The sequence below is a fragment of the Xiphophorus couchianus genome, chromosome 6 (genome assembly GCF_001444195.1).
Source record: "Xiphophorus couchianus chromosome 6, X_couchianus-1.0, whole genome shotgun sequence".
NCBI classification, from domain to species: Eukaryota; Metazoa; Chordata; class Actinopteri; order Cyprinodontiformes; family Poeciliidae; genus Xiphophorus; species Xiphophorus couchianus.
The window spans coordinates 6,534,472-6,543,709 of NC_040233.1; the positions used below are offsets into that span (position 1 = coordinate 6,534,472).

Sequence of the window (9,238 nt, forward strand, 5' to 3'; positions counted from 1 at the left end):
AAATGATTTATGAATGTGCTTATTATGGACTATGCAAAAGTGACATCTAGAAGAACCGGAAGACAAAGCACTATGAGAGTTTTTCTTTTATTAAAACTTACTTTTTTCTTCTTTTTTTTAAAGCTTACCAGTGTTACTTTAATTACATGTGAAAATGACAGCCTCCTGTTTCCTCTCGAGGAAATGCCATTGCATAGTTTTGCATAGTCTTTTACCATGAGGGGGCAGCAAACGCCACACTTTGGTTAAAGATACTCTACTAGTAAAGTAAGAAAGGACTTCTTTCTACTTATCCGTGGCGGGAGTTTCACTTCCTTGACAAGTTCATCTTTATAGCTTTTAGACTTGAGCCCATTTTTGGACCGTCCAAGTCGTGTCAAAGTAGAAGTTTGGCTGACTGCTTCTGGCTCGTAAGTCGTTGTTGACCTTCTAACCTCTTACTACTTGCTTTCTTTGAGAAATCCTGCTTCAAAGGACATAAAACAAAGCAACGACATTAAGATATTCGGGGTTCAGACGGTTCACGTTTCGCATCCTTGAGCGCCAGCGCGTGTAATTGTCGCAGTAATGTCCGCCAAGAAGACCGCCACGGAGACCCTGAAGCGTAATAAAACAAAACTCATCGACGTTTTATGTATGGACTATCCATTTATCCTCAACAAAGTTCAGGAGAATAAGGATAAGCTGATAACTTCGAGGGAGTACACCAATCTCAAGAGCATCAACAAAGAGCATGTGGCGGGCCACGTTATAGAGCTTGTGGACAAGATCATGAATAAAGGAGAAGAAACCTGCCAAAACTTTCTGGAGCTACTGCAAACCGACGACATTGTTGAAACCTTTCCTGACCTGAAGAGCATGAAGCTCCATGACGTTTTACTCAAGCCGGTCCAAGCTACCTCACCTTGCAGTGGTAATAAAAATGCTTGTGTTGCATATTTATACTGTTATAGAGGTTGAGGAAAGAGATTTAATTCGTATGGTTTTGCTTTCACTTTTAGCAGACATGGTGCCTGAAGCTAAAAGGCTGAAAAAGGTGAGTTCCTTGTGCGGAAACGGCAGAATGATGTGACTAAGCGGGCTAGTTTTACCCTGGATTTATTAAAGATAAGAGGTTTACCTGCATTCATTCATTCAGGTAACTCAAGAATAATTTATATTAAAATATTGTTACACTTCTTAAGTCTGGAAGTCCTCTTGTCTACACAAGATTTTAAAAGTATGACATTAAATTTGCTTGTATCGCTTTCTTAGTTTGGATAATTTGAAACATTTTAAATTGAGGTTATTTTCTCCTATTTTTATTTTATTTTATTAACTATGGCACAAATGACCAATTATTGCATTTTAGTTCGTTTCAGTTGTTAGATTCAGGGATGATGAGCAGTTGCAATAAATTGGTCTATAAAGGATGTTGTACAACTTGAAAAAATGGGAAGCATTGCTGACATGATCTGTGGGTTGAAATGAATTAACTCCTTATCTTCATAATTCAAGCTTTGACATCTCAAGATAGTGGGGTTTTTAAAATAGTTATTACAAGAAAACAAGCTTGATTTCCCAATATTTTTAAGAAAGTAGAATAATGTAGCTTGCCACAACAACTAACTGGAACTATTGCTTTATGAACATGCAGGTACTTCTACGTAAACTAGAATATCACCAAAACGTTCATTTAATTTGGTAAATTTGTTTTAAAAAAAAGTGAAGGTCATAACATGATCCTTGAATTTTAAGCTAGGTTAGCCATGCTGATTTTTTTTGGATTTTTAAAAATTTGATCATTTGTCATTTCCTTTGCTTTAATCGGGCAGTACCGATATTGCTGATATATTGTTCAGCCTTAATTGAAACTGTCCTGAATATGCCGGACCATAAGATGCTGTACTAAACTGCACCAATACATCCTGTGCTCTTCAATGGAAACGAGGCAGTTGATGTGTTTTGTGTGTGATGTCGTCAACTTCCAATATTGAACTTTTTCACGATATTCAAGTTTTCTGGAATGTACCTGGATATATTAAAGAGGTTTGCAAACTCAGAATAGTATAGAAATTTTGAATAGAACTTTTTTTTTTTTTTTTTTTTTTTGCTATGAATTGAGTTTGAATGCGTCACATTGTCTCTTGTTTTAGGATGAGGTTTATGAACTCAAAAGCGAGCCTGTTGGTCTCTGCCTGATCATAAACAATGAGAATTTCCACAGCCTCAAACAGAGAAGGGGGACAGACAAAGATGCCGGTATGTCTTCTTTTCAGTTTGTTTTTCAAAATGTTTGGCCAATTTTAATTCCTCTCTTTAAAAAAAAAATTCCCACAGAGAGACTAGCGAAGGTGTTCAGCTGGCTGGGCTTCAAGGTGTTGATGTGTAAAGACCAAACCGGGGACCAGATGGAACAGACACTGAAGATAGTTGCCTCTCCTCTTGATGAGGAGAGGCAACTCCAGCTACTGGAGCTGGGTGTTCAGGAATGGTGCGACGACTGCCTCTCTGCTCCCCAGCAGCCGGTTAGGCACGGCGACGCCTTCGTCTGCTGCATTCTGACCCACGGGTCATTGAGTCAAGTTTATGGGGTCGACTCACAGCCTCTTGTCATTAAAGAAATTAAAAAACATTTTGTGGCCACTAAGCTGCCAGCCCTCACTGGCAAACCCAAAGTGTTCCTGATTCAGGCCTGCCAATTCGACAAGGTGTCTGCAGCACAACGAGGGGTGTTGCCGAACGATGTGGAGGACGATAGTGCAACATCCATTCCTGAGGAAGCAGATTTTCTCGTTGCTGTTTCCACTGTTGAAGGCTACGTATCCTTTAGACATGTAGTAGATGGAAGCTGGTTTATCCAGTCGGTGTGTGAGCAGCTGGAGTCGCACTGCCCTAGGTAACTCATTTTGTCTGCTAGATCTCATGTAAAATGTTTTCCGTTTTGTACTTCTAACAGTATAACCATTGCCCTCTTTGTGTTTGATGAGGGATTTTTTTTCTGTTCTACTCTATATGCAGTTATGGTGACATGTTTGTTTTTCTCCTAATTTCAGTGGTGAAGACTTTACTTCCATCCTGCATCGAGTAAATGACATGGTGGGCCAGAAGGAGGGCTCCATCCATGTTGGCCGGGTAAAACAGGCGCCTGAAGTGAAGTTCACTCTGAGGAAGAAACTCGTTCTGTCGCCACGTTGCCCTTGAAGTCCAACAGTGCCTGCAGAAGAGTGTGGCTTTAAGAAGATTCTTTATCTAAATGCATGTATAATGATGTATTTTTCACTATACATCTGAAAAATGTATAGTGTGTGTAATTTCCTTAGCATACTGTATTTTCCAATCTAATTTTAAGTCTCAACTTTTGTTTTCCTTTGTTTTTGTGTGGCCAGTCTGCTTTTATTTTTTTCTGCCGTCTCCTTTATTAAACACATATAAATACACATGCCAAATATACAACTGCTCTATATATCAAATTCTGGCACCCAGCAGAGTCACTAAATAGCTTAATTTTCAATTTTAACATATTCACAATGTTGTGACTGTGTGTTATAAGCCCACATGTGTAGATTTAAGTTACATAACATGAAATCCCAATAATAAACCCAATGTTGCTCAAGTGCCTAAATATTTTTTTCAAGCAATAACAGAAACAACTTAACTTTTACTACCGTCTTCAAATTTAAAAGAAACGTAACCAATTTAGTAAAGCTTTTGATTTCCATTCATTTTTATTAATTTACAAATATTTGGCTGTAGGAAGGCTCACCTGTGCAGGTACAAACCAGACTTATACAAGTTCTGTCAGGAGCAATGGGACCACACGGAAAGCAGACCGAAGTCAGACTGTTTAACCTTTAAAATACAAGAGAGGGAAAAAGAAAAGCTGAGAAATGTCCAGTTGTGGCCAAATGGACGGTTTGTCTGGACTTTGATCAACTAATGGCTCTCCAAACCTCCTTTGGTTTTGCATGGATTTTGGTACCAGCAAATGGTCAAATCCTGCACTGCAGTTTGTTAGATGTATTAGATTGCAACAGCATAGTTACAGAATTCATATCACAAAGTTAATTTTATTAGATGGATATACCCTGCCCAACACAATTTTTGTCACATATCATATTCATTTACTCTCATTTTGTAACAAGTGGTTTTTTAAAGCTCTCCTGGTGTCTCACCGTTACTTTTACACCAGTTCCTTGCTTTTCTTAACTCATTTTAATTAGCAATAATATTTTTTTAGCATCTAGATACATATTTTTTTCTTTAGAATAAAAAAATATATATCTAGATGCTTTATTAATGTTTAATCGAAAACAAACGGGTAAAAAAAATGTTTTCTTGTCTTTTAATTGACCTAATACATGAAAAACTCGGTTACTCAAGACTGTATATCCGGGTTCTATTGCGGCTGCGCGCTGACAAACGGCGTCGTTACCATGACAACCCAAATTTGTCTCCGAGCAGAGAGGACGACGCAACTCAACCGTTGTTCGTGAGGAGTTTGTAAAACTGCTGGAGGGAGAAAAAGCGACCAAATAAAGCTGCGTCAATAATGGAGGAGGACGATGTTCCTGCAGTCGCTACAGAGTCGCAACCTGAGGAAGAGTTGGAGGCTGCCGCCGAAGAGTCCAAACATGAGGAAGAGTCAAAAGCTTCAGAGGAAGCTGTCGCTGAAGAGTCCAAACATGAGGAAGAGTCAAAAGCTTCAGAGGAAGCTGTCGCTGAAGAGTCCAAACATGAGGAAGAGTCAAAAGCTTCAGAGGAAGCTGTCGCTGAAGAGTCCAAACATGAGGAAGAGTCAAAAGCTTCAGAGGAAGCTGTCGCTGAAGAGTCCAAACATGAGGAAGAGTCAAAAGCTTCAGAGGAAGCTGTCGCTGAAGAGTCCAAAGTTCCAGACGAGGCTGTTTCCGGAGAGTCTAAACCTGAAGAAGAGTTCAGAGCTTCAGAAGAGGCTGTCAATTTCTTGACCTCCATAGGTAAGTTTGACATTCAAACGTCCAGTTCTGTGTCAAAAACAGCAAACGCGGGTTGGGAAAACATCACCAGAGGTGTTTGGTGGTGTCAGCGGTGGCTTGTCTGTTCCGCCAGAGCCCGAGGAGCTGCAGAAGTGCGTGTTTTCAGAGTCTCTGCTGGTGATGTCGGACTGTGGCGGAGTCCTGGGGGAGTTCAGCATGTCTGTGGAGTTAACACACAGAGCCCTGGAGCCCTGCGTCATTCTGCATGCTCGGAGCCACGGAGCTATCGACGGCTCTCCCTGTGGAACATCGGTGACCGGTGAGATCAGTTATCCATCAGGTGATCACTGATGGTTCCGGGTGCGTTATGTTGCATATCACTGTATGTCTTCTCTTCTACTATTGACTTTTAAGCTTACCTAACCGCTGACCTGGAGGTCCTGGAGGAAGACTACCATGAGTATGTCAAGGTCAGCCCTTTAAACATCACCTCCTTTCAGGGACGACCCAATCCTCTTTGGGGCCCTGTGCAGATTTTCATTTGGGTCCCCCCACAAACCAAACAAACAGTTCAACAACAGACGCTCCATCATTCATATGTCCGCCTGTGTATCAATTATTAGCGCTGTTTGTAATTAACTTTCATGGTACTGGTGTTATTGTAAAAGATATTTGAATTTTGAAATCCAAGGTGGTATTTAAATGTGCCACATTATTTTAAATATTTAAAACTAACATAAGCAGACAAACATATGTTATATTTCCCAAAACAGTGGAAGAAATTAGCCTATGATGTGTGTACCAACACAAATAACCTGTTAGCCTGTTGCTTTTCCATGTATGATAGCATTTAGTTTACATTATTTAATGTTCTTTTTTTTTTAATCACGCTTGCTTTTTGCTCTTGGGAGCCCCCTGGTGATGTGGAGGACTTAAGCAGCCGCTTAACTTAAATGTGCCTACTTTTAAGAAATAACCTAATTGTTTATAGCAAAGTTTACTGTTTTAACAGTTTGCTTATCCTCTCTAAAAACGTATTTAGCTCGACAGTTACAATGTGGAGAAGAAGTGGCACATGGCGCAACGTGACGAACAGATGGTCATCAACAAAATCACCGCCATGGGAGAGGTAAAAATGAACAATGTCGCGTCTTATGTTTTCAGTGCCTTTGGAAAACTATTCATACAGTTAAGCCTTTGCACATTTTGTCATGTTAAAACCATAATTTTCAAAACATTTCTTCTGTTTTGTAAGACAGAAGAAATGCCAAGTGTTATGAATAGTTTTGAAAACATTTTTAGCGTCAACCCGTCTTTGCGTTGACACCTGGCAGACAATAGCATGCCTTCGGTTGTCAGATTACCTTTGGCTGTATTTTTTTCTTGGTGTGCGTGTGAATGAATGTGAGCGAAGGACGTGACCGAGGAGGAGTGCGTGTCTTATCCCATGTCTGTCCTGCGCGGCCTGGTCACCGAGGGATCCAGCATGCTATTGATGCGTCTCATGGCTCTGAGGAAGAAGGTTCCAAAGAACATGGTCTTCATCATCTTGGACCGAAGTTTACATATAACTCAGACCACGTTTGTAAGTAACTGCAGCTGTGAGCGTGCGCCAGGAGAACGTTAGCATGTTGGGGTAAACTGTGATGTTTTGGCGCGCAATCAGCGTGAGCTGGCCGCGAAGAAAATAAAGGTGCACGGTGAGACCGTAGAGGTATTTGGGCTTGAGAGGATGGTTTGTTCCGCTGACGGCGACCATTCCACGTGGCACAGCTACTTCCTCAATAACGGGTGAGTTCATGTTCGCATTTAGGATGAGTAGTTGAAATTTGATTTGCAACAAATAGGTTGCGCATGTGAAAACTACTGTTAAAAATCATTTTGGAAAATGATCTAATTGAGGTTTTAGTTTACTTGAAATGTGTTTTTTTTTTTTTTTATTAGTTACTTGGCCAGCAGAAAACAGGTGGGATCTCCAGTCACAATGAAGGTTATACATGAGCTTTCGAAGAAAGACAGAGGTAAATAATTCAAGTTTTGACACCTTGTTGTAGTTTTGCTGGTTTCCTACTCGACCTCTTCCATTACTTTAATGAGCTATTGAGCCGTTCGTCACAGGATGTTTTCACGCATGCTTTGTCAAATGATAAAAGAAAATAATTTTCCAAGTCTTCTCAAAGGAAATTTGGTTACGTGATTCTGAATAAAATATCTTTCAACAAGAGCCCTCTCAGTTATTTTAGTTTGTCGTTATTTCTCAGTTTTATCAGATTCCAGTTGTTCTATGCTGGTATCAGAACCACAATCAACAGAAACAAGGTGTAAAAAAAACTTCTTAATAATACACAGGTAAATCATGTCACTTTTCATTCTATTTATGATTATCTCATAATACAGTGTACTCCTGCTCATTTGCGATTCTATATTTGTGGATTTGCAGATTTTTCTATGAACTTCAAGTTATTTGCAAAAAATGTGCCTATTCACATATTTTTCCATAGAAGAATATGTGAACATTTTTAACATTTTCTGTGAATATATAAAAAATAAAAATAATGGCCTAAGTCATTTTTTGCCAAAAGTCACTTTTGGCAACCCCCCCCCCCCCCCCCCCCCCCGCCCAAAAAACCCACCTTTTCTTCCCACAGCTTTCTTCTGTTTTTCTATTTTAGGTCATACTTAAATGTTTCAGATCATCAAAAAACTTCAATATAAATAACTTTTTTACTACCTGGGTACACAATACTTTGTTTTACCTGTGCAGAAACGAAGTAGAAGGGGACAAAAATGTGATGCATGGATACAAAATGACCCTAAAATATCCCATGCAGAGAGGAGCAGTGTTGACGGAGGAGTCATTTAAGTTTGTTTTCTCTCTGTGTCAGGGCGTATGAAGGTCCCGCTGGTCTGGCAGGAAGACATGCAGTTGTACTCTCTGTATTTGGATAACAAGGTAACCAGTGATGTTTTTACAAAACAAAAACTTATTATCGGATGCTTATTTATTTAAAGTCGGTCGAGGTAATCACAAACCTTCCCGAAGAACAGAACAGTATTAATCGTATCCCTGTTTCCCACTGTGGCAGGACTTTCTGAAGGCAGAACACAATTCATACCTGAGGGAGCACCCGGAGCTCCGAGCCCTCCTGTCCGACTTCCTACAGGACTTGCTGATTGTGAAACCGGACAACATCTTCCAGTTTGCTCGAGAATATTTCCCTCCTTATTCCACCTACCATTCCCCGAGGTCTAGCCTGAAAACCGCCTCACCCTGACGCACTTCAGCAGGAACATCGCCCACACCCAAGAACATTATTTTCTTGCTCGCTTCCTGTCAATGCTTCTATGTACTTCATTGTAATTTTTAATTAGTTTACCTAATTTATTCACGCCATGTTGCATATTTAACGTAGAATTTAAGGTAAGAAGGGAAACTTTAAAATCGCAGACCTGGTCATCTAAGGGATCTAAATGAACTGATTTGTTTTAAAGAGAACTGTTAAAGGTTGGTTGGGCATTTGGATGTTACCACCGGCATTATGAAATTCTGTCTTTGGTGATGAGCTCCAAGTCTTTCATTTTGAAATGCTTCTTTTCTGTCACCCTAGTCTTTGCGTCTCTTCACAGAATCTCCCTGAGATTCAAGACAAGACTCTTACTGGGACACTATTAATCCCAGTCCAAAACTTTAATCACACTAAAATTATTTTTATGTTGTTCGTCACCTTTGGAATTAGATTCTAAATATTCTCAGTGTTGAGACACTTTCTCCTCTTTATATTTAAGGATTTCTGTAAAACAACACTAAAGAAATATTTAATCTAGCTATTCATTAGTAATGAATTGTGTTGATTTCAGTTTGTATAAATTGAAATACTTGTCGTTTTAATATAGCAATAAATTATAGATTGGTTTCTGCCTTTTCTCTTTTTTCTTAATTTTTGATTTTATTTTCACAATATGTAGCCCCTGGAAACATTTTTAACCATTAAAAAAAGTTTCTACGTAAGATGTGCCTCAGACTTTATTGATAAGAAAATGTTGGAACTATTTTCCTATATCTATGACGCCACCTTGATAATCGCAATAAGACCATTCCGGTATCAAAAAAATGTTAATACTATTTTTGCTTTTACTTCAGACAGCATGAACTAAATAAGTTTCTTCCCCCCCCTTACATCCCAAGCAAATGCCACTCACAACATGGCGGCGACCTTGACGTACGTTCTGGACGTTTCTACGTCTTCTGACCCTCTGGATTCGCAACGCAAAAACAGGAAACGCAGAGAGTACCTTTATCATTA

General features: G+C 39.5%; 2 protein-coding genes across 4 annotated transcripts; both read left to right on the top strand.

Moving 5' to 3' along the window:
• The first annotated feature begins 269 nt into the window (after nucleotides 1-269).
• LOC114147142 (caspase-8-like) lies at nucleotides 270-3,595 on the top strand. 2 transcript variants are annotated; one of them, XM_028021705.1, is made up of 5 exons: nucleotides 270-913; nucleotides 1,002-1,036; nucleotides 2,136-2,241; nucleotides 2,320-2,878; nucleotides 3,036-3,595. In XM_028021705.1, the coding sequence occupies exons 1-5, from the start codon at nucleotides 568-570 to the stop codon at nucleotides 3,181-3,183; spliced, it is 1,194 nt and encodes a 397-aa protein (XP_027877506.1). In that variant the 5' UTR covers nucleotides 270-567; the 3' UTR covers nucleotides 3,184-3,595. The 2 variants fall into 2 exon arrangements, with proteins under 2 accessions (XP_027877506.1, XP_027877507.1); XM_028021706.1 differs by having other exon boundaries at nucleotides 1,005-1,036.
• Nucleotides 3,596-4,313: 718 nt separating this feature from the next.
• catip (ciliogenesis associated TTC17 interacting protein) lies at nucleotides 4,314-8,897 on the top strand. Of its 2 annotated transcripts, XM_028021704.1 has the most exons (10): nucleotides 4,314-4,613; nucleotides 4,818-4,955; nucleotides 5,068-5,253; nucleotides 5,349-5,404; nucleotides 5,977-6,063; nucleotides 6,349-6,519; nucleotides 6,601-6,725; nucleotides 6,879-6,955; nucleotides 7,820-7,887; nucleotides 8,021-8,897. In XM_028021704.1, exons 1-10 carry the CDS (start codon nucleotides 4,532-4,534, stop codon nucleotides 8,207-8,209), a joined length of 1,179 nt encoding a protein of 392 aa, XP_027877505.1. In that variant the 5' UTR covers nucleotides 4,314-4,531; the 3' UTR covers nucleotides 8,210-8,897. The 2 variants fall into 2 exon arrangements, with proteins under 2 accessions (XP_027877505.1, XP_027877503.1); XM_028021702.1 differs by having other exon boundaries at nucleotides 4,314-4,955.
• Nucleotides 8,898-9,238: the final 341 nt, after the last annotated feature.

What these genes read in the sequence shown, in the direction of transcription:
- LOC114147142 (XM_028021705.1), top strand. Translation starts at nt 568, where the DNA reads ATGTCCGCCAAGAAGACCGCCACGGAGACCCTGAAGCGTAATAAAACA. An exon ending in GGGGACAGACAAAGATGCCG is followed by an intron (nt 2,242 to 2,319) that starts GTATGTCTTCTT and finishes AAATTCCCACAG; the next exon opens with AGAGACTAGCGAAGGTGTTC. An exon ending in CTGGAGTCGCACTGCCCTAG is followed by an intron (nt 2,879 to 3,035) that starts GTAACTCATTTT and finishes TCCTAATTTCAG; the next exon opens with TGGTGAAGACTTTACTTCCA.
- catip (XM_028021702.1), top strand. Translation starts at nt 4,532, where the DNA reads ATGGAGGAGGACGATGTTCCTGCAGTCGCTACAGAGTCGCAACCTGAG. An exon ending in ATATAACTCAGACCACGTTT is followed by an intron (nt 6,520 to 6,600) that starts GTAAGTAACTGC and finishes GCGCGCAATCAG; the next exon opens with CGTGAGCTGGCCGCGAAGAA. An exon ending in AGCTACTTCCTCAATAACGG is followed by an intron (nt 6,726 to 6,878) that starts GTGAGTTCATGT and finishes TTTTTTTATTAG; the next exon opens with TTACTTGGCCAGCAGAAAAC.